This window comes from Coffea eugenioides, unplaced genomic scaffold, assembly GCF_003713205.1.
Source record: "Coffea eugenioides isolate CCC68of unplaced genomic scaffold, Ceug_1.0 ScVebR1_3525;HRSCAF=4751, whole genome shotgun sequence".
In the NCBI taxonomy this organism is placed as follows: Eukaryota; Viridiplantae; Streptophyta; class Magnoliopsida; order Gentianales; family Rubiaceae; genus Coffea; species Coffea eugenioides.
In genome coordinates, this window is record NW_020864110.1 from 112,516 (window position 1) to 135,274 (window position 22,759).

A 22,759-nucleotide genomic window follows, 5' to 3' on the forward strand; every position below is an offset into this window, starting at 1 on the left:
ATATTCTTAGTTTGAGGTTCAGGTGGATTTTTAGCATGAACCATTGGGTCAACCATAGATGCCCTAGCTTCCCTACGATGATGATTCTTGTGTAGATACATTTCTTCATACGAAGCGTACTTTCTTTTTTGCAGCATGGTCAGAAAATGAATATGGAAAGCGATAAAATGAATAAAAACAATAGTTGTTATAGTTGGGTAATAAAAAATATGAAACAAAAGGATGATCATATCATTTTGACATGTAAGTTAGCGAAAAATTATATATATTATGTAAGGATTACATGCATAGCAACGAAATAATAAGAAAAAGATGATGGCATGATTTTTAACAATGGAACTGGGCAAAAAAAGTAAACATATGATGTAAGAGTTATAGGTAAGAGTTATATGCATACCAGTTAGCGTCAAAGAGAACTAGTTTGTCTTCGTAACTTTCAGTGATTAGCAAAAGGTGGTGGAAAGAAACTGGTTCCTCTTGGTGACTTTCAGCAATTAGCAAAACCTGGATGTTCGATGAGCTGAGAAAAAGAATACAAAGAATCATGAGCAGAAAAGCAGATGATACGCAGAAACGAAAAACAAATGGCTAGTATATAGACAAAAAAGCAATAGATAGAATATTCATTACTGGAACTATAGATAACATGATCAAGATAGAGATGTAGCGGAACTCTAAAACAATATAGCGAAGAGCAAAAGAACAGTACCGGGATGGAAGTCACATCGGGCGAAGGAGCAAAAAGAACATGAAGAGCAAGGAACACAGAAACGGGTACTAACTGGGTGGCTTTCACAGAAGGAAAAAGAAATGAAGCGTAAACAGGAGCGGTATAGGGAAGAACAGATAGAGGTAAACATGTATAAACGGGAGAGAAAAGGCATGTGAGAAAAAAATTCAAAGGGAAAAAAATTCAAAGGGTATGATGATAACTCTGGGATAGAGAAATTACCTCGATAATTGGTAACAAAGGAGAAAAATGTATAGGGGGTTGAAAAAGGACACATATAAGTGACCAAAAATGACTACTTGATAGACAATCACTATCAATAATTAATGAGCAACGTGAAATCGTGTGCAAGAAATCACCAATTGAGATTGTTCCACAAAGATAGACAGTCAAGGGGAAAGTACATGGAATACACACATGCACAAATGTACCATAAGGGCAAAGACTTAAAAAGGCACATTAAAGTTATATTATAAAGATAAACTATAAGGACAAGAATACTAAAGATAAGGTTACATAAGGGTAATAAGGTAAATATATTCCATTGTTATATATTTGGATTGCATGGATGGAGCACAACGATGGGAACATGGACACACTCAAGACTGAAGACCGAGGACAACTGAGGCAGGGACGGTGCAGGGCCATTAAAGCGCAATATCTTTGTTGGCCATATAATATAATTTCTGATTCCTGATTTGTGATTCTAATAATAGAAGCAATATGAGGACGGAACAAGCAACAACCTATTGCAGGCCATATATGGTGGAAAGACCAAAATACCCCATGAAGTCATCAGAATTACCATCGAAACTGGCCCATGGTTGCACTGTAGCTAATGGTCCTTCCCCCTTTTATATATTTTAGATTCTAGGATATATTCTAGACATTACTTTTTTAATCCACTGTCTTTTCTCATGAAATCTACACATGATCTATCTCTTGATATCCTCAAACATTGTCAAAATAGGCTCTTGCCTTGCTTCTTTGATATACTGATTAAAACTTTCACAAATATTGTTGCTTAGAAACTCACACTTCATTCTAAAGGAGAAAGTGTGCCTTGCCCAAAGATTAGTAGGAATAGTTCTTAACCATGCATGAGCTTCTGGTGAAATTGCTTGCATTTCCCTCATGGCTGCTTCAAATCTATCAGGCACAGATGCTCTAGCAGAAGCCCACATGATGTTTCTTAGTTGCTTATCTTTGAACTTTAGCTTAAAGTTTGCACACATGTGGCTAACGCAGTATCTGTGCTCAACTCCAGAAAATTTGCTTTCTATTGTGTCAATTAGACCCTATACAAAAGTGAACAAATAATAAATATTAGATTCTGTACAAATACATAATCATATATATTAGAAAATAAATTAGTCTAACCTTCTGTCTATCAGATATGAAAATCCAGCCCCTTTCATTCGACTTCACAATATGCTCCGTAAGTGTTTCAAGAAACCAGCCCCAACTATCTTTGCATTCAGACTCTACCAGTGCCATGGCCAATGGGTACATCTAGTTGTTGGCATCTCTACCAACTGCAGCCGTCAACTGCCCTCCTAGTGTGCATTTCAAATGACAAGCATCCAATCCTATTACAGGCCTACATACTGAAATAAACCCCTCTTTTTGTGCAGAAAACATTATAAACATCCTTTTAAAATGGGGTTTTGATATATAGAAAATCTTTCAGTCACTACAATAGCAACTGAGCCCGGATGCTTTAGCATTAAAGTAGCACAGTAGTCCCTTAATCTCCACTATTGTTATTTATGTTCACCTTGAATCATTGTTTTCGCTTTACTCTTGGCCCTATAAAGTTGTTGGTCACCTCCATTAACATTGTATTTCTTCTTCACTGCTTTCTTAAGTACCTCAATTTTCAAAGATGGATCATTAGCAATGTCCCTAACAAACATTTGAGCTAACCATTTTGCATTAGCACTCTTGTTCTTATAGGACCTTGGACACTTATGAGGAACCCCTTCTAATGTTTTTATTTGGAATGTACTAGTATCCTCACATATACTATATACTAGTATGTATTCTCCATCCACAGTTCTTGCTACATTTAGCTGTTACCCTATCACTATCATCTTAATAGGCTTCAGTTCAAACCCATTCACTATAGAGTGTTGTCTTAATGCAAGCTCGAAGTCTTGCACAGTAGTGAAAATATGCCTAACCTCAAGTTCAGCCTTTTCCAAGTCCTTCTCAATATTAAACTCAGGAAACTCAGCAGGTTGTTCATCATCAGATGAGTTTAATGCAGCGTACAATATTTCATCATCACTAACACTGTCCCTTTCCACCATTTTTCCTTTCTCTCTGTATGCAAGATAAGCCTTATACTCATCTTCAATTAACTTCTCATACTCTCTATAATCTGGAAAATCATGATGATGATTTAGGCCCTCTAAATTTTCTCCCTCATCTCCCTCATCTATTGGGTCACAGTTGTCACTCAACTTATCACCATCTTGGAAAAAATCAAAGTCAAAATCATCACTTGATTCAACTTGAGAAGCATGATATGTTTCATCAGATGTGTCACTTATATCTGTGACGCCCCCACTTCTCTCTAAGGCCAACCAAAGGGTATCCGCGGGATGCTTGCCCAACTCTCGCCAGGACTCACTACAATCCACAATTCAAAAACTTGAAAATACTGCGAATAACTTCAATATATATTCAAAGTACTCCAAAGTATTGCATGCTTACAATTAGTTAGCTTTCAAGCTTGATACACTCCAAAAGAATATGTACTACAACTATCCGTTATAATACAAGTTAAGGTCTTCAAAAGAAAACATTCTAGTACTATTCACGAGCACCCTTGGTCACGAACCCTGTTAAGGAAAACAAAAACGTGGAATGAGCTATACAGCCCAGTGAGGTTCCAAAACACTCTAGCAGTTCTAATAAATCAAGTAATTTGAGCATACCACATGTATGGTTCAAGGTTACATATTGGCATATTAACATGAGTAATTTGAGCATACCACGTCATGATAGATAATGCCTTGAACTGTGTCATTCTGTAAAATATAAATTGTACGTTAGAGGAATATAAATAGATGATGGAACATGGTCCCGCTATATAATTTATAGAAAAATCAAGTATTGGTTTATTATATATGTTGCAGTTATGTATGTACCTGATCATCTGCAAATAAGAGCCATCGATATGCCTTTGTTCTTGGAGTTAGGTCAAAAATTCTTGTCAACTCTATTACATAAAATTTGGCAAACCATTGGCGCTGTTTCTCCTGGAAGTCTTTTTTTAAAATGCATCTGCTATCCATGACTACAAGAAAAAGTATGGCAATAACAATATTGTTGAAAAAAGAAAATGCTATTGTGAATGAAATAGGATCTAAAATATTGATATAAAAGGCATAATCTGAGAGAAGAGAGCCGTTTTTGTATATTAGAACAACCAACTAAATAAAGCTGAAGTCAAATGTTAATGATAGAAGATAAAGAGAGACAGTACTCAAATAACACCAGCAATTGATAGGACTTCATCGTATACTATATTTCTTGTAGAAACTGTGTCAGTCTACTCATCTAGAGAGGGCTTAACTAAAACTCTAACATCATTTGTTGTTTTAGCTCTAGATAAAGCAACATAGAGCTGACCATGACCAAATGCTGGTTCCTTTAAGTACAAGCCGACGAAGTCTAGTGTTTGCCCTTGTGTTTTATTAATAGTCATCGCAAAACAAAGTCTAATTGGAAATTGTGTTCTCTTGAAGGGTACTATATAAATGTTAGAATTAGAACACTGTAACGAAATTTTTGGGATAAAGACTTGTTTTCCAGTATGATTTCCGACAGCAATGAGTGCATGGATAACATTGGGAGCAACACCAAGACAGATTAATCGTGTTTCGTTACATAAACCTTCTCTTGGGTTCAAGTTTCTAAGTAATATAATATGACTATTGACTTTTAGAATTAGTTCATGCGTTAGCAAGCTTCGAGATTCTAATGAATGCAAAAAGTCTTCATGCTCTGCTTGTTTTGATTGGTCTATAGTTTCATCATAACTTAGATATCTGTGTTCTGTGCCAGGAAACTGTGTCATCAAGAGATTGTTTATCTCATACACAAAATCATTTTTAGTAGTTAGTATAGCTCTATTAAGTGTATGCAATGAGTGCAGACCAAATGCTGTGAGGTCAGGAAAGACACTGTTGATCAGAGCAGAAAGTGAGGATCGATCATCAACAAAAGCCATTGTGAGATGGTGTGGCAATACTATTCTGGAGTCATCAAAACAAGGTAAAGTAAAAGAAATTCTGAGAATGGTTTATCTAAATATGCACGCATGTTTTCAACCAGGTGGAGTTTTTCAAGATGGTTCCAAACATAAGATTTTACCAAGCTAGCAGAAATGTAATCTTCTTTGTATCCTTTGACGACAACAGGTGATGTCTGACAAAAGTTGCCACCAAATACGACAACCTTGCCACCAAATACTGTATCTGAGTCCATTATATCCCTTAGTAGCTTGTCAAAGCACTTAATAGCATATTTTTGGGCCATTGTTGCTTCGTCCCAGATGATTAGTATGGCTTGTTTGACCAATCTTGCACAGTTACTTTGTTTGTTAACATTACAGCCACTGTCATTATTCTCATCAATTGGAATCTTAAATTGCGAGTGGGCTGTACGTCCTCCCGGAAGAATAGAAGCAGCAACACCACATGATGCTGTGGCTAATGCAATTTCACCTTTAGACCTCACAGTTGCCAGTAAAGCCTTATATAAGAATGTTTTGCTTGTTTCTCCTGACCCATCTATAAAAAAAGCTCCTGGTATGTCATTGTCAATGCTATTGATGATTTTAATATAAGCAGATCGTTGATGAGCATTGAGAAGAGCAACTGATGCTATGTCCTCAGTAGAAACTTTGATGTCCAACTCAGCCTCTATTTCTTGTGTGTCTCTTTGAGTGGAAAAGTCATCAGTGTTAGGGACAGGTACCTTGAAATCAGCAAGATGTTTGCCCATATATTGCTGATGAGAGTCAATGAGTTGGAGAACTTTTAGTCTTGTCTGCTCAGGTGATAAAGACTTTTCTTTAGAAATATCTTCAGACAAGTATGGTTCAAATTTCTGCCATAGCAACATTGGATTGGGAGGTACTACATGGACCAGAATGAGAGCAAATAAGTGACGCAGAGTATAAGGCATCTGGAATGATACAACTTCAAGTAAACATTGTTCTGCACTATCATCAGTCTTTAATAAGCCTAGAATTTCTGCGACTTCTCTAAAAGTTGAAGCTGTTCTCGAGCCGATGTGTTTTAGACTTTCATAAGACATAGGCGCCCTTTAACATGCATTAGTAGCATCCGTAAGTAGTATTTTTCACTTTGAGTTGGATGCACTGCAGTTAGTCTGCCAATTGTGCTTCTTCTTTGTCTCGGTTCCCATATTCTGTGAGTTGCATTCCATACAAAATGTTGAGGAAAATCTTTATAAAGACATTTGAGGTCTTTTGCATGCCCATCTATATTGTTCATTCGAAAAAATTTTGTCAGTATAGTTTGCGACGTTCGTTCATCCACTGCAACTCTTTCAAGAATATCATGCTCATTGAAAACCATTGATTGTTCTCCTTCTAGGTGTACCTGTAGTGCCATGACAAATGGATTCATGTCACTGAGATCGAAAGCAAATATTCGCCATGCTACTTCTGGTGCACATATCTAACGTCCAGATTGAAAATTTTTAATTTCGTCAATTGCTCCATCATTCTCTGCTGCATTAAGCTGATACAGGATCTTTGAGTGTCCTTTGTAGATATATTTGTAAATATATTTAACAGCTTCAATTGTGGAGCAAACTTCAACATTGATGTGGCAATCATACTTGGTAAGTAAGTATGGATTGTAGGGAATAACCCAACGATTGTCAAATTGGAAATGATGAGCTGTGACAGTGTTTCCCTCATGACGGCGTATGTAAAGAGGATATGAATTCTTATTATGTCTTGTGAATTCAGTAAACTCCTTTGGATAGCCAAATCTGCATTTTCCATTTTGCTTCATACATGGGCTATTTTTATTAGCTGTTCCACATGGTCCATGCAACATATGAGCAACTACAACAGAATGGAGGTACGGAAAAGAAGGTGGATCTGGTAATTCTGTAGATACAACTCTATCATAAGCTTCAGGTGAGTCCAATTTCCATCCGTTTGCAAGGATTATCAAAAAATGTGCATGCGGGAGACCTCTTTTCTGGAATTCTATAACGTATGTGTATGCTGCAACTTTGCCAAAAAGGCCTTTTTTGATAATATCATTTCTAAGCATCTCTAGTTTTGCACGAAATACTCTTGCTGTTACATCAAGTCTATTGTGTGCTTCTTCGTGATCAGATAGATGTTTCTTGATCTCAGGCCAAGCTGGATTACAGGTCATTGTTAGGAATATGTCAGGTTTTCCATACCATTGAACCAGCATCATGGCGTCCATGTATCTTCGTGTCATATCTCTTGGTCCTCCAATAAAAGAAGCAGGCAAATATATTCATCGACTAACGTTTGATGCAGATGTTTCTCCATTTGCAATACTATCTAAAATTCCTTGGTAAACGTCTGCTCTGATTCGTCGCTGTCTATTTTGATGAAAACGTAGCCTTGCTGATTTTATCTTTACATATGCATAAATGCAGAATTGTTGGAACAATCTGCCACAGTGTAATAATAAGGATTTGTCAATTTCATGCATTTGAAATTTGTAGTAGTAGTATTCGCGACAAGAGACTGTGGTCCTTTTTTTCTTTTTTTTTTTCTGCAAAACTGGTGCAAGGCAATAAACTTATTAAGAGGTATGATAGACTATATGAATAAAAAAAAGATAGTAGCAAGGACTACACATAACATATATCATATTTTATAAATTACCTGCATTCTCAGCTGAAACTATTTCTTTTGCAGAAGAACAGTGTCCTATATGCATATCATGGCCACGACATGTCATGGAATCTGGCATAGATTGCTGATCTTTCAAAATTCTTTGTATACCTTCATGCCATCCAGTCTAACCTCTTGCAAAAGTTAACGGATATTGTAACGTGTCATAACATCCAAAGTAATGTTTAATGATTTGTGGTTTACCACTCCTTGGATATACTTGTATATGCTGGGAAGAATCTCCTATATTAAGGTCATTTTCTGTCTATATGGTAGCCACTTGAGAGACTGTTGGAGTGTTATAGACACGTTGGTGTAGAGAAGGGTGTGAGTTTAAGAAAACTCTATGGTTATAAATGTCTTCGAAGTCTCTTAAACTGCGAAAAAATGCAGCGTACGGATTGTGGTCGAGAATCTACTGCAGTTGTTAGAGAATAGTTTCTCGAAATTTATTAGAAATGGCCATCTGATTGGCAATTTCATGCTCAGTATCGAAATAGTATAACTGCACATTTGATGGTTTCTAGCCATCCATGGGAACCAGCGGATTGAGAAAGTGATACATTTGGCCCTGTACTCTGAATGCATAGATTCCTCTATCTCTCTTATTCAACTCTTTATCGGAATGAACTCCCAGAGACGTGAATGCGAATATGTTATTATAGCTTCTGATACATTGGCAAAATTCGATTGCTTCAGGAGTATTAGCAGTGTACAGTTTCACTAACTAAGCAGGCATCTCTGTCTCAACTAATCGAATTTGACCAGAAGCACAGCAAAAACCAAGTGGCTCAAGATAGAAACGTTTAGCACCATAGAAAACACAATCTTGGACAACAGGTAAAATAGAGGGTTGAGTAGGAATCCTATCAATCCGCTAGTTTTTTTAGTTTTTGCTGATGACCTAAGAACGGGATACTCTTGAATTACATGTCCTGGATATAGATACATTTATTGGCTATCTTAGGCAATAGATAGAGTTTTCATATTTACCAGCATTTTGTTTTCGCATGTTGGTGGTCATTTGAGAGCTAGCAAAGACTATTTGTTGTTGAACTAGATATAAAGAGTAAAAGATGGACAAAGGTATTTACACAAATATACATGAAACTGATATTGAATAGTGGAAAAAATTATAGTACTGACAAAGGGATAAATAAACCCACTACTTGGTCTATTTAAAACATCACAGCAAACATGGTTGTTAGAAAATAAATAGATTGCATTATTGGTAGACAAAGATTCTCAGACAAGACGTGGATATATTTTTTTTAAAGAAAACATGTGCATTGAATGGTTTGTTAGATAAAGTATATATGAACGACTAAACGGAGTGCCTTACTTGCTGAAGCTAACTCAGATGTTTTGGGGACATTTTCGGATACCACAGGAAGCGATAGGCTTATGTTTTGGGAAGCATCAGATAGCTGATTCTGAGAAAGTAGCAAGACTACAATGGAGGATAGAATATTCTTAGTTTGAGGTTCAGGTGGATTTTTAGCATGAACCATTGGGTCAACCATAGATGCCCTAGCTTCCCTACGATGATGATTCTTGTGTAGATACATTTCTTCATACGAAGCGTACTTTCTTTTTTGCAGCATGGTCAGAAAATGAATATGGAAAGCGATAAAATGAATAAAAACAATAGTTGTTATAGTTGGGTAATAAAAAATATGAAACAAAAGGATGATCATATCATTTTGACATGTAAGTTAGCGAAAAATTATATATATTATGTAAGGATTACATGCATAGCAACGAAATAATAAGAAAAAGATGATGGCATGATTTTTAACAATGGAACTGGGCAAAAAAAGTAAACATATGATGTAAGAGTTATAGGTAAGAGTTATATGCATACCAGTTAGCGTCAAAGAGAACTAGTTTGTCTTCGTAACTTTCAGTGATTAGCAAAAGGTGGTGGAAAGAAACTGGTTCCTCTTGGTGACTTTCAGCAATTAGCAAAACCTGGATGTTCGATGAGCTGAGAAAAAGAATACAAAGAATCATGAGCAGAAAAGCAGATGATACGCAGAAACGAAAAACAAATGGCTAGTATATAGACAAAAAAGCAATAGATAGAATATTCATTACTGGAACTATAGATAACATGATCAAGATAGAGATGTAGCGGAACTCTAAAACAATATAGCGAAGAGCAAAAGAACAGTACCGGGATGGAAGTCACATCGGGCGAAGGAGCAAAAAGAACATGAAGAGCAAGGAACACAGAAACGGGTACTAACTGGGTGGCTTTCACAGAAGGAAAAAGAAATGAAGCGTAAACAGGAGCGGTATAGGGAAGAACAGATAGAGGTAAACATGTATAAACGGGAGAGAAAAGGCATGTGAGAAAAAAATTCAAAGGGAAAAAAATTCAAAGGGTATGATGATAACTCTGGGATAGAGAAATTACCTCGATAATTGGTAACAAAGGAGAAAAATGTATAGGGGGTTGAAAAAGGACACATATAAGTGACCAAAAATGACTACTTGATAGACAATCACTATCAATAATTAATGAGCAACGTGAAATCGTGTGCAAGAAATCACCAATTGAGATTGTTCCACAAAGATAGACAGTCAAGGGGAAAGTACATGGAATACACACATGCACAAATGTACCATAAGGGCAAAGACTTAAAAAGGCACATTAAAGTTATATTATAAAGATAAACTATAAGGACAAGAATACTAAAGATAAGGTTACATAAGGGTAATAAGGTAAATATATTCCATTGTTATATATTTGGATTGCATGGATGGAGCACAACGATGGGAACATGGACACACTCAAGACTGAAGACCGAGGACAACTGAGGCAGGGACGGTGCAGGGCCATTAAAGCGCAATATCTTTGTTGGCCATATAATATAATTTCTGATTCCTGATTTGTGATTCTAATAATAGAAGCAATATGAGGACGGAACAAGCAACAACCTATTGCAGGCCATATATGGTGGAAAGACCAAAATACCCCATGAAGTCATCAGAATTACCATCGAAACTGGCCCATGGTTGCACTGTAGCTAATGGTCCTTCCCCCTTTTATATATTTTAGATTCTAGGATATATTCTAGACATTACTTTTTTAATCCACTGTCTTTTCTCATGAAATCTACACATGATCTATCTCTTGATATCCTCAAACATTGTCAAAATAGGCTCTTGCCTTGCTTCTTTGATATACTGATTAAAACTTTCACAAATATTGTTGCTTAGAAACTCACACTTCATTCTAAAGGAGAAAGTGTGCCTTGCCCAAAGATTAGTAGGAATAGTTCTTAACCATGCATGAGCTTCTGGTGAAATTGCTTGCATTTCCCTCATGGCTGCTTCAAATCTATCAGGCACAGATGCTCTAGCAGAAGCCCACATGATGTTTCTTAGTTGCTTATCTTTGAACTTTAGCTTAAAGTTTGCACACATGTGGCTAACGCAGTATCTGTGCTCAACTCCAGAAAATTTGCTTTCTATTGTGTCAATTAGACCCTATACAAAAGTGAACAAATAATAAATATTAGATTCTGTACAAATACATAATCATATATATTAGAAAATAAATTAGTCTAACCTTCTGTCTATCAGATATGAAAATCCAGCCCCTTTCATTCGACTTCACAATATGCTCCGTAAGTGTTTCAAGAAACCAGCCCCAACTATCTTTGCATTCAGACTCTACCAGTGCCATGGCCAATGGGTACATCTAGTTGTTGGCATCTCTACCAACTGCAGCCGTCAACTGCCCTCCTAGTGTGCATTTCAAATGACAAGCATCCAATCCTATTACAGGCCTACATACTGAAATAAACCCCTCTTTTTGTGCAGAAAACATTATAAACATCCTTTTAAAATGGGGTTTTGATATATAGAAAATCTTTCAGTCACTACAATAGCAACTGAGCCCGGATGCTTTAGCATTAAAGTAGCACAGTAGTCCCTTAATCTCCACTATTGTTATTTATGTTCACCTTGAATCATTGTTTTCGCTTTACTCTTGGCCCTATAAAGTTGTTGGTCACCTCCATTAACATTGTATTTCTTCTTCACTGCTTTCTTAAGTACCTCAATTTTCAAAGATGGATCATTAGCAATGTCCCTAACAAACATTTGAGCTAACCATTTTGCATTAGCACTCTTGTTCTTATAGGACCTTGGACACTTATGAGGAACCCCTTCTAATGTTTTTATTTGGAATGTACTAGTATCCTCACATATACTATATACTAGTATGTATTCTCCATCCACAGTTCTTGCTACATTTAGCTGTTACCCTATCACTATCATCTTAATAGGCTTCAGTTCAAACCCATTCACTATAGAGTGTTGTCTTAATGCAAGCTCGAAGTCTTGCACAGTAGTGAAAATATGCCTAACCTCAAGTTCAGCCTTTTCCAAGTCCTTCTCAATATTAAACTCAGGAAACTCAGCAGGTTGTTCATCATCAGATGAGTTTAATGCAGCGTACAATATTTCATCATCACTAACACTGTCCCTTTCCACCATTTTTCCTTTCTCTCTGTATGCAAGATAAGCCTTATACTCATCTTCAATTAACTTCTCATACTCTCTATAATCTGGAAAATCATGATGATGATTTAGGCCCTCTAAATTTTCTCCCTCATCTCCCTCATCTATTGGGTCACAGTTGTCACTCAACTTATCACCATCTTGGAAAAAATCAAAGTCAAAATCATCACTTGATTCAACTTGAGAAGCATGATATGTTTCATCAGATGTGTCACTTATATCTGTGACGCCCCCACTTCTCTCTAAGGCCAACCAAAGGGTATCCGCGGGATGCTTGCCCAACTCTCGCCAGGACTCACTACAATCCACAATTCAAAAACTTGAAAATACTGCGAATAACTTCAATATATATTCAAAGTACTCCAAAGTATTGCATGCTTACAATTAGTTAGCTTTCAAGCTTGATACACTCCAAAAGGATATGTACTACAACTATCCGTTATAATACAAGTTAAGGTCTTCAAAAGAAAACATTCTAGTACTATTCACGAGCACCCTTGGTCACGAACCCTGTTAAGGAAAACAAAAACGTGGAATGAGCTATACAGCCCAGTGAGGTTCCAAAACACTCTAGCAGTTCTAATAAATCAAGTAATTTGAGCATACCACATGTATGGTTCAAGGTTACATATTGGCATATTAACATGAGATATTTATCAGTGTACGAGTAATTGGAACATATCACAGGTATGGCTCAGGGTCGCACGTTGGTACATTATCATGAAACAGTTATCATTATGCAAAATAAACACACATTGAAGGATACGGTATTCCAGTGGAACCATTTCGGTCATCTGCACCTTATAACTTCAGAACCCCTCGGTTTGTCTGGCCATCACCTTATCCCTCCAGTGGTAGTACTCGAGTATACCGAAACGGTGTCCCAGGGTTCCAACCTACCCGACCGAACCCAGTCCTGACTCTAGTAGGTCAGTAACCGAGGGTAGGGCCCAGTTCAGTTTAGAGTTTACAACATGCACAAGTAATCAAGTAAAACGGTAAACGGTAAATAATCTCGGTTAACGGTAAGATTTATCATTTTAGTAGATCGAGTGAGATGACGTGCACACTCCCTTTAACATGGTGGACAATTTCATGTGAGCAATTATTAATAACATTTAACACATAAACACGTAAGCAATATGCGGTAATTTCATATGAACATGTAATCTATGGTAATCAAGTAATCAAGTAGTCAGGTAAACGGTAAGTAATTACGGTTAATGGTTAACGGTTAACAGTTAATGATAAGTAATTACGGTTAATTGGCCGATATTTGCCATTTTAATAGGCCGCCATTGGCCATTTCCCACTTTTACCGCTTAAGAGTTGATGAGGTTCACTCCAATCGACTTATGCAGGCATAGCATAATTAATCATTCAAACACTTCACGTAAATATGCAATTCAAGTATTTCATGTCGAGTAATTCAAGTATACCTTACTTAAATATGCATGAGTGTGGTAAATACTTATCATGTAGCTCTTAACACTTAATGATCATGGAATAAGCATGTCATAGACTTATTCAAATTACGTACTCCTATATAGAACACTCACCTAGTCAAAACAAGTGAGTAAGTGCTCAAACAAGTGTTTAGGCGTCCGCTCCGAGTTCCTCTTGAAGGTCCCCTTGAGCGCCTGAGCAAATAATAATCAATTTCACTCACAATCATGCATTTACCCAGAAGGGATGTACACTCATCTAGACTAAATCAAAGTCCTAAAAGAGAGTTTCAATTCCTTTAACTTGAGGTTCAAGAGCTAAGTTTTAAATTCTGAAGATAGAGACTAGTATTTCCATGAAATCGAGTTCAAAACGTTCAGTCGATATCGAGAAAAGAAGTCAAGTTTCCAAAATTTCATTTTCTAAGAAATTGGCAAATTTCAGCTTTGTGTGTCAAATTTAGAAAAATCATATCTTGCACTCTGTAAGTCCAAAATTGGAAACTTTGGTACTGTTGGAAACTAGTTCTGAAGTACTAAAAGTTCCTCGAAAACACTTTTCTAAGATTCAAAATGGAAGACATCAAATTTTGGCTTAAAGTGGCTGACTTGAACTCCCAAGACAGATTCGGGTTGGTTTTTGGCAAACTTTGGAAATTCGGAAAAATTCACACAATATGAACTAGCCTCTGAAATTTGGAATTCAATTAGAGTTGCAATCAAAGTTTAAAAAAAAATAAACGGAACAAGAATCCAAGTTTTGAGCGCCAAGATATAGCAGCTCAAATTTGGCTAAAAATTCCTCATTGATCAAGAATTTTCAGATTTGAGACATGAACTTTGGGACTTCAGTTGGACATTGAAATAGACTTAGAATGGCACAAAATTTGGTAGTATTACTCTAACATATAAGGGTTATTCCTCTGTCAAATTTTATATAAAAATTCATTCGGAAAGTCAGTTAACAAAGCCACTAAAGTTCCAAGAATTTCCAAGGCAATTCTGCCTTGTACTTCAATTTTCCTTTTTAAAAGCTTTGTTCCACACAATCAATTTCAATTAATTCAAATATTGAAACAAATGTTCCACAAACATCCAATAAGTAATTTAGAAGTAATTGACATTAAGGTTTTCGAAATATAACTTCCCAAATCAGATTTGACCATTCGGCCAAGAGAAAAGGAAAAATTTTTGAGATTCGAAGAGCAACTTTGGGACATCATTTGTATATCAAAATAGCCTTAGATTGATACCAAAATTGGTACAACTCAACTTACATATGAGAACTACTCCTCTACCAAATTTCATTTGAAAATTCACACTGGAAGGTAGTGAACTAAACTACCAAAGTTTAAGAAAATCCCAAGACCAATCTGTTTTCTGCTTTCTTCTTCCTTTTCAAACATTTTACCCAATGAAAACGATTCAAATCTGGTCCATTTATGAAACAAAAGTCTGAGAAACATCTAATATACATTTGGTAAGTGATTGACACCAAAAGTTTCAAAATAACAAGTTCCAAACAAGATAGGCCATTGATCAGTCCAAAATGAGGGTTTTCAAGCAATGATGCAGGTATGTAATTTGGCCATAATTCTCTCAATTCAACTCAGAATTGAGCATGGTTGGTAGTGTTGAAAACTAAATTTATAAGGCTACAATTTCTTAGAAGAAATTGTTTTCAAAATCTGTCCACAGCTAGCTCATATTTGAGCACCAATTCGCTACTCAAAACAGAGCTCCCAGTATAGACGCGAAACAGGACAGTCATGTTCAAACGATTGGTATGGACTACTCAGGTGGAACCAGGATGTGCATTTTATACCGTTGGAAAGCTGGGAATGTCTAGTTTCCATTGCTATAAACGGCACTTGACTTTGATTTCGGACCAAAAAGTTATAGCCAAAACAAAAACACTGCCAGAGCAGTTATGGGAAAATTTCCAGTTTTGCTGATTTCCGAAATCACAACATTTGGCCAACCAAATCACGAAATTTTTTTTATGAAACTTCGTACACAACTTATATTACTCATATAAATTAGAAATAAGTTATTAAAACCTCAAAAATTTGCACTAAAGTGCACGAAATTCACAAGGGCAGAATCAGAAAAATTCTCCCTTTGACCTCTTTTGGGTTTTCATCTTTAATCTCACTCATTTCTAGTATAACAAGCACTAAACCAACATTAATAACACCATAGTTCATCAAATCAGTCCATCCAACCATAGTGGGAATTCATAGAGCCCACACATCAACTTTCAACATAAATAAAACTACCCACATGCATGCATGAGCTCATAAGTGCACTACTACTTCCATAAATCAAGATTTTCAAGATTGATCATCACTTACTTTAGTTGATGAACCAAGTAGAAATTTCGGTCCTCCTTAGCCCAAGAAAAACCGTGAAAGCAGCCCTCTTTCCTAGCTTGATGTGGTCTCCAAGGGATTAGCTAAGTGTGGTTAAATTTTGGTGTGATTTGGTAGAAGATTGATGAAGAAATGAAGAAGAAAATGGAAGAGCTTGGACTTGTTTTTCTCCTCCTTGTGGCCGACTGGAATGGAGCATGAGAGAGAGAGGTTTGATAAAAAATGAAGCTTCCAAGAGAAGCTAAAATGTGTGGCCCAAAATTAAGCAAAAGTCAACTCTCTCCTCGCGCGTACACGCGCGCGTTTTGTGCTCGATTCCTCTCGAATTTGTTTCACTAGTGCACTAAACCTCTAATGCACTTGTATTCATACTATTATTATTCACTCTTAATGGTCTAAAAATAATGGTCTTAAGTTCCTCAATTATATTGCGCGTGTGAAAACGCGTATTTCCGATTTGTGCGCGATAACGTGAAATTTCCAATAAATTCTTATAACGATAGTATAACTAACTAACACTTGAGTACTTAAACATAAAAATACCTATTTCAAGACTAATGTATAAGTCTTCAAATCTCCAAGTCACTGTACTCTCAAATCGAATATTATCTCCAAACGCTTATTCACTAAATCTCACTAAATGAGCTTCCGAAAATTAACTTTATTAACGGGACATTTTAAGAATATATGCAAGTCATAGTTCCATATAAATGGTTCAAAAAGGGTTGAAATAAATTATTTGAAGAAAATGGATGAATAAATAATTAATTAAGCCATTAAAATGGAATTATAAGTGAGAAAAATTTGGGTCCTCACAATATCATCCTCATGCTGAATAGTTTGATTAGTATTTCGAGCTCCGTTACCATTTTCCAAAGTACACATGATTGTATAGCTAGAAAAGGCAACAAATAGACTATATTATACACATATATAATCAACAAGAGAAGTATTACAATAATAAAAGAAGTCCCCTAACTAACAATTCAAATCACATATGGAATTAAAAAAAACAACTTCAGCAGGTAACGTCATTTTTTTTTATAGAAAATTAAGATATTAGTTAGAGAAAGTTCAATCACATAGTAAGTGCCAAAAGTTGTGGTTCAATGATCAAAAAAGGGAAAAAAATTAATCATCTCTTGTAGTACTATTTTTTTTTCAATGTCAAATTCGTTTGCTTTTATATATTTCCCCGAAGTTAATACTATTAGTGGAGTAGTATTTCTTTTTCAAACATAATCTAAACTAAATATGTCTTCAATTTCAACAACATTCTACTTTTACCAAATCCCAACTAAATCCAATCAAGTCAACAAGCATTCCGATGTCAATGGTGTTAGGAACATGGTACTATAACCAGAACTGAAACATACAGAGCCACAATGCATTAACAACAACCACAAACTACAATATTGTCTAGTAAGAAATCATTTGTCAGATTTATTTAATATTCATTAGTTGTCGTAAAATATTAACCCTTTGGTGTTTAAAAACTGACATTTTCATTTTATCCTTCACTTTCAAATTTTCGCTTCAAGTCTTTCGCCTCCATTCAAGCTTGATTTCTTTGATTTTGTTAGTTGATCCATCATTTCTTTCTACGGTTTCTATGAGGGAGAATGGAGAGAGTTTGGGTTGATAATGACAAAGAAGAAATTAGAAAAGTGGCTTCCATTTTTTTGTTTTGTTGTCCTGCCACTTCATAAAGGGCATTTTTGAGAATGAAATTTCATTTTTAGGGTTTCATGGGCATATTTGTCCATTTATAATTAAGTTGGATCTAAACATGTATTTTCACGTGAATTATAAAATGCCGTCTCGTTTGACCGTTAGTCCAAGGAGTTAAGTGACTAAAAGTTAACGTTAGGGACTAAACTGATAGTTGGGGTATAGTTTAAGGGAGTAAACTGATAAAAACCCTTTTTTATAGTTTATAGTTTTAGTTATTTTATAGTGACAATTGGTGTTTCTTTGCTAGTCAATGAAGAATCGGTTCTTGTCTTACCCAAAAAAAAAGAAGAATCGGTTCTTGAAGAATGTGACCCAAACAAAATGAGCTTGCCATTAAGTAGACCCGAAAGTGTGTACGAGAGAGATTTTTCCTTCAAATTTTGCTTCACTTTTCCTTCTGGTTCTTGATTTTCTGTTCTTTTCTTGTGGATTTTTTTTTCATCATTTGAGTGTGTGAGAGAGAGCTTGTGCAAGTTTCAGATAAATTCAGATGAAATTTTCGATAAGGTGAAATTCATCGGAGAAGAAATGTCCATCTAAATTGAAGAATATGACCCAAAGGATAAATATACCCCTTGCTGGTTGTGCAGAATATATAAAATGTGATATCACTGTCGGAAAAGTCCTACATTAGAGACTCTAAACAATTGGAGAACTAAATTGATTAAAAAAATCATAAAGGACGGAATTGATTTTAGTGTTAAAGTTTAGGGACGAAAATGGTAATATTCCAAAAAAACAAACAAGTTTTAAAATTTTCTTTAACAGAGAAGAATACACCAAAAGGCAACAAACATCTATTTTTCTTTTCACATCTGACAAAATGAAATAAGATGTATATCCTATAAAGCCTCTAGCCTCAAGCCCTTTTCTATTCCTTTGGTTTTTAAGATGATTTCCCTCAAGCGTCCTTTTCTCTAAAGCCTCTAGCCTCAAGCAAATACAATGATTTCTTCTGTTTCGCAAGAAAGAGAAAGGAGAAACAGAGAATGATGGGGCCAATTGCTGCTTTCTTTCGTATGAGATAAGAGAGAAAGAGACGAGAAAGAATAAGAGAGAAAGCAAAAGGTTGTTAGCGAAAAGTCAAAAATAGCCCTCAACAGTTAGTTACTGTTTTGGGGGCCAGTTCTGTTTTTCTCTATAAAATAGTAATTTTATACAAAAAGACGCAAATGACCTCAACAGTAATGTACATTTTGAAGAAGTAGAGAACATTCCCAGGGCATTAATGGAAAAAGATTTCTCCCTTCTCAAAGGCCGCCACGTGGCTCAATGTGGGAGTAGAAAGCTTAAATCTTTCTATGTATGTAATATTAAGAAATGTTCCATGTCCTTTGTTTCTTATAGTTGAAAGTTTTATAATGGCGTAAGAACTTTGATTAATATATCTATTACTGTCAAAAGAATAAAAAATAAATGATGCTTTACTAATTTGAAATTAATGAATTGAGTAAAGGATCCAAAACTATGTTATATAAAGTATTACTGCATTTTTTTCTATTTTTTATTAAAAATGAAATTTGTTCTTTTTCTTCCCGAGTACATATATGTTTACATGTTTCCATATGTCAATTTTTTTCCTTTTTCTTTTCTTTCATCGCTGGAGAATGTTTTGCAATGTAACTTTTTTTTTTGGGCAACCGCCAGAGCTGGGGTTGGGATGCCAGCCCCAATTTTATTACTTTAGAATAGATCCTGAGGGGGGGGGGATAAACCTGACCTCATCCATACAAGCCCAATACAAGACGCTTACTGAACACGACGTCTTCGAAGAGATGGGTAAGCCAATTTATCCAAACTATATTCGCCCCTAGCTATTCTTGGCAGGCTACTTAGATGTTCATAGGTACAGACCGACTCAGACAGGGTACACCCGACATTGGCTAGAATATCCGCAGCCTTATTAGCTTCTCGGTAACAATGCTTGAATTGTATACTCCCCTTAGAAAGTGTCCAGCACTGCTTGATCTCACCACTAATTGACCTCAGGCATTGGGAATTATTCCTCAGAATCTGTATTAACAGTCTTGAATCCGATTCAACAACCAGCTGCCATACCATATTCCTTTGGACACACAGTTGCATCCCAAGCAATAACGCTTTAGCTTCAGCTTGCAAACTAGTCCCATAGCCAAAGCATCCTGCGAAGGCAAAGATAAAAGGACCTCGAGACATCCCTAAGGATCCCCTCTCCACCACTCAGACCCGGATTTCCTTTAGAGCACCCATCTCAATTCAGCTTAAACTTTCCCAAGACTAGAGGGTGCCAATGAACCAGATGAATCCTAAACACTTCCAATCGCTGCTCCACCAATCCCAAGAATTGAGGCCATGTCGCGACCTGCTGAAATTCACCAAATTGCAACCAGTAGGCATCCTTCAAGTTTTGAAAAACTGCTCCACAAATAGATCGGACATCCGTGGTACTCCCTTCAAGCACTGCTGAATTCCTTGCCTTCCACAAGTTCCAACACACAAAAGCGTGCAAGAGGCAAAAGACTAACTTTAACCTTGCAGACTTAGTAAGTTTGCACCACCAATTCACCAAATACACTCTGAAGTGGTCATGACTAAAAGGAAGACCGCACAGGGATCCGAAAACCTTCCAAACCGTCCTTGCTACCTCACTCTCCATGAACACATGCTGCAGGGTTTCAACACTAGACTCCACACAGTAAAAACATTTGGATGGTAAGTGAACAAAAAGCCTAGTTAAAATATCATTCAACGGTAGCCGCCCTCGCAACAACCGCAACATAAAGAAGGAAATTTTTAGAGGGAGGTATGGATGCCAAACCTGCCTAAACATGAAAGAGGATGGCTTGGCCTCCCTCAACTCATGGAAGGCCGAGGATACCGAGAAACGTCCAGATGACGAAGCCGTCCAAACTATTCTATCCACTGACAAGGTACAAGGGACTGGCACACTCATTACAGCCTAGACTACATCAGATGGTAAGACTTGAGCCACCAGCCGCCTATTCCACGCACCATCCGTTACAAAATTTTGAAAGGACAAATGTTCCTGCACCTCCACTCTGAGGTAGAAAGCACCTAAACCCATCCAGTTATCATACCAAAAATGACAATTGCCACTATAAGGTCTCCACGTTATGAATAGCTCCGCAAATCCCCTAATATCCAATATGCGATGCCAAGTTGCAGAACTAGTAGAGATCATGGACACTTGACAAGGATGAGAGTTGTGACAGTATTTGGCCCACAAGAATAAAGCCCATGACGAGATACCATTCCTAAAGTTCCACCACAATTTGCATGAGAAGGACGGATAAGTGTCATAAAGTGACCAAAATTCAACACCACCCTCCTCTGGCGGAAAACATAAATCTCTCCATCTAATCCAATGAAACTTGTTTGAGTCTTTATTTGTTCCTCACAAGAAATTAGCACAGACTTGTTCAATCATGCGAAAGGAGCTTTTTGGAAGTATCGCTGACACCAATAGATGAAGGGGAATGTTCGACAACATGTGCTTGATCAAAATGATCTTACCACCAGAGGATAAAAGGTGGTTCTTCCATGAGAGCACCTTATCAACAATCTGCTGGCACAAATCCGCAAAATATGCTCCCTTGCACCTATCAGTAAACAACGGAGAACCCAAATAACGAACCGGGAATTCTCTTTTAGAGAACTTAGTAACCTGTTCAATGACACTTTTACGAGCCACTGACACGCTGGGATGAATCAAAAAACCACTCTTACTAGTATTCACCAATTGGCCAGATGCACCTTGATACAATTCTAGCACCCGCATAACTTTCCTTAGCGAAGAAGCCGACCCATTGGCAAACACTATAACGGCATCTGCAAAAGCCAAGTGAGAGACAGCAGGGCAGCAACGCGATACTTTATATCCCACAAAATTTGATTATGAATAAAGCAAATTCAACCCTCTAGACAATACCTCAGCTCCAATAATAAAAAGCGTCGGTGATAGAGGATCTCCCTGCCAAAGCCCCCGGTAGGACTTAAAAAAGCCATGTGAAGCACCATTAACAATCACCGAGAACCACACATTTGACAACAATCGCCACACCATATCAATAAATCTTTCCCTAAATCCAAATTGACGCAATACCTTAAGAATAAACACCCAGGACATCCTATCATATGCCTTCGCCATGTCAAGTTTAAGCACCACATTCCATCCCCTACATTTCTTCCCGATATCTGCTATCAACTCCTGAGTTAGGAGATAATTATCCAACATATTATGACCCGGCACAAATCCACTCTACTGAGGAGAGATAATACGTGGTAGAATCCGAGTTAACCATGATACAAAAACTCGAGAAATAAATTTATTCAGGAAGTTACACACACTAATAGAACGATATTGAGAGAAAGAGTGAGGATTCAGGACCTTTGGAATAAGAACAATTGAGGTAGCCGTAACAAATCGAGGAAGTTCTGCTCCACAAAAGAAACTTAGAATCGCTTGGTAGACATCAGAACTTATCACCTCCTAGGCAAAAGTAAAGAATTTCCCTGTGAACCCATCCGGACCTGCTGTACTATCCCGATCCATAGAGAAGACCACATTCTTAACCTCGTCAACTTAGAATTGCTTGGTAGACATCAGAACTTATCACCTCCTAGGCAAAAGTAAAGAATTTCCCTGTGAACCCATCCGGACCTGCTGTACTATCCCGATCCATAGAGAAGACCACATTCTTAACCTCGTCAAGAGACGGGGCCTCTTCCAAGCCAATATTATCAATTTCAGAGCTCAAGTTAGGAATAACATGGAGCAATCGGGAATCCGAACTAGAATCCTCTGAGAACAACTCTTCAAAGTACCTCACTGCTTCCAGTCCGATGGAGCCATCATCTGTAAGCCAAGTGCCATGCAAATTTCGAATCCTGTGAATTACTGCATGATACCTCCCCTGCTTCACCACCAAGTGGAAGAACTTAGAATTTTTATCCCCCTGCTGCAGCCACTTAACCCTGGCTTTTTTGTTGCCAGAATTGCTCCTCAAGAGCTAATACC

At 36.9% G+C, this 22,759-nt stretch overlaps 2 protein-coding genes across 2 annotated transcripts; both read right to left on the reverse strand.

Moving 5' to 3' along the window:
- Window positions 1-4,990: 4,990 nt before the first annotated feature.
- Window positions 4,991-6,061, reverse strand: LOC113758038. Its single transcript, XM_027301068.1, has one exon. It carries the CDS (start codon window positions 6,059-6,061, stop codon window positions 4,991-4,993), a length of 1,071 nt encoding a protein of 356 aa, XP_027156869.1.
- Window positions 6,062-19,972: 13,911 nt separating this feature from the next.
- LOC113758039 lies at window positions 19,973-21,976 on the reverse strand. The gene is made up of 5 exons (XM_027301069.1): window positions 21,757-21,976; window positions 21,141-21,570; window positions 20,734-20,996; window positions 20,540-20,643; window positions 19,973-20,386 (listed from the first exon to the last, which is right to left on the reverse strand). Exons 1-5 carry the CDS (start codon window positions 21,974-21,976, stop codon window positions 19,973-19,975), a joined length of 1,431 nt encoding a protein of 476 aa, XP_027156870.1.
- Window positions 21,977-22,759: the final 783 nt, after the last annotated feature.

Coding starts and splice junctions, on each gene's coding strand:
- LOC113758038 (XM_027301068.1), bottom strand. CDS start 6,061: ATGTCTTATGAAAGTCTAAAACACATCGGCTCGAGAACAGCTTCAACT.
- LOC113758039 (XM_027301069.1), bottom strand. CDS start 21,976: ATGTTGGATAATTATCTCCTAACTCAGGAGTTGATAGCAGATATCGGG. Junction 20,644..20,733: donor TCAAAATTTTGTAACGGATG/GTGCGTGGAATA, acceptor GTACCTTGTCAG/TGGATAGAATAGTTTGGACG. Junction 20,387..20,539: donor CCTCTTTCATGTTTAGGCAG/GTTTGGCATCCA, acceptor GAAACCCTGCAG/CATGTGTTCATGGAGAGTGA.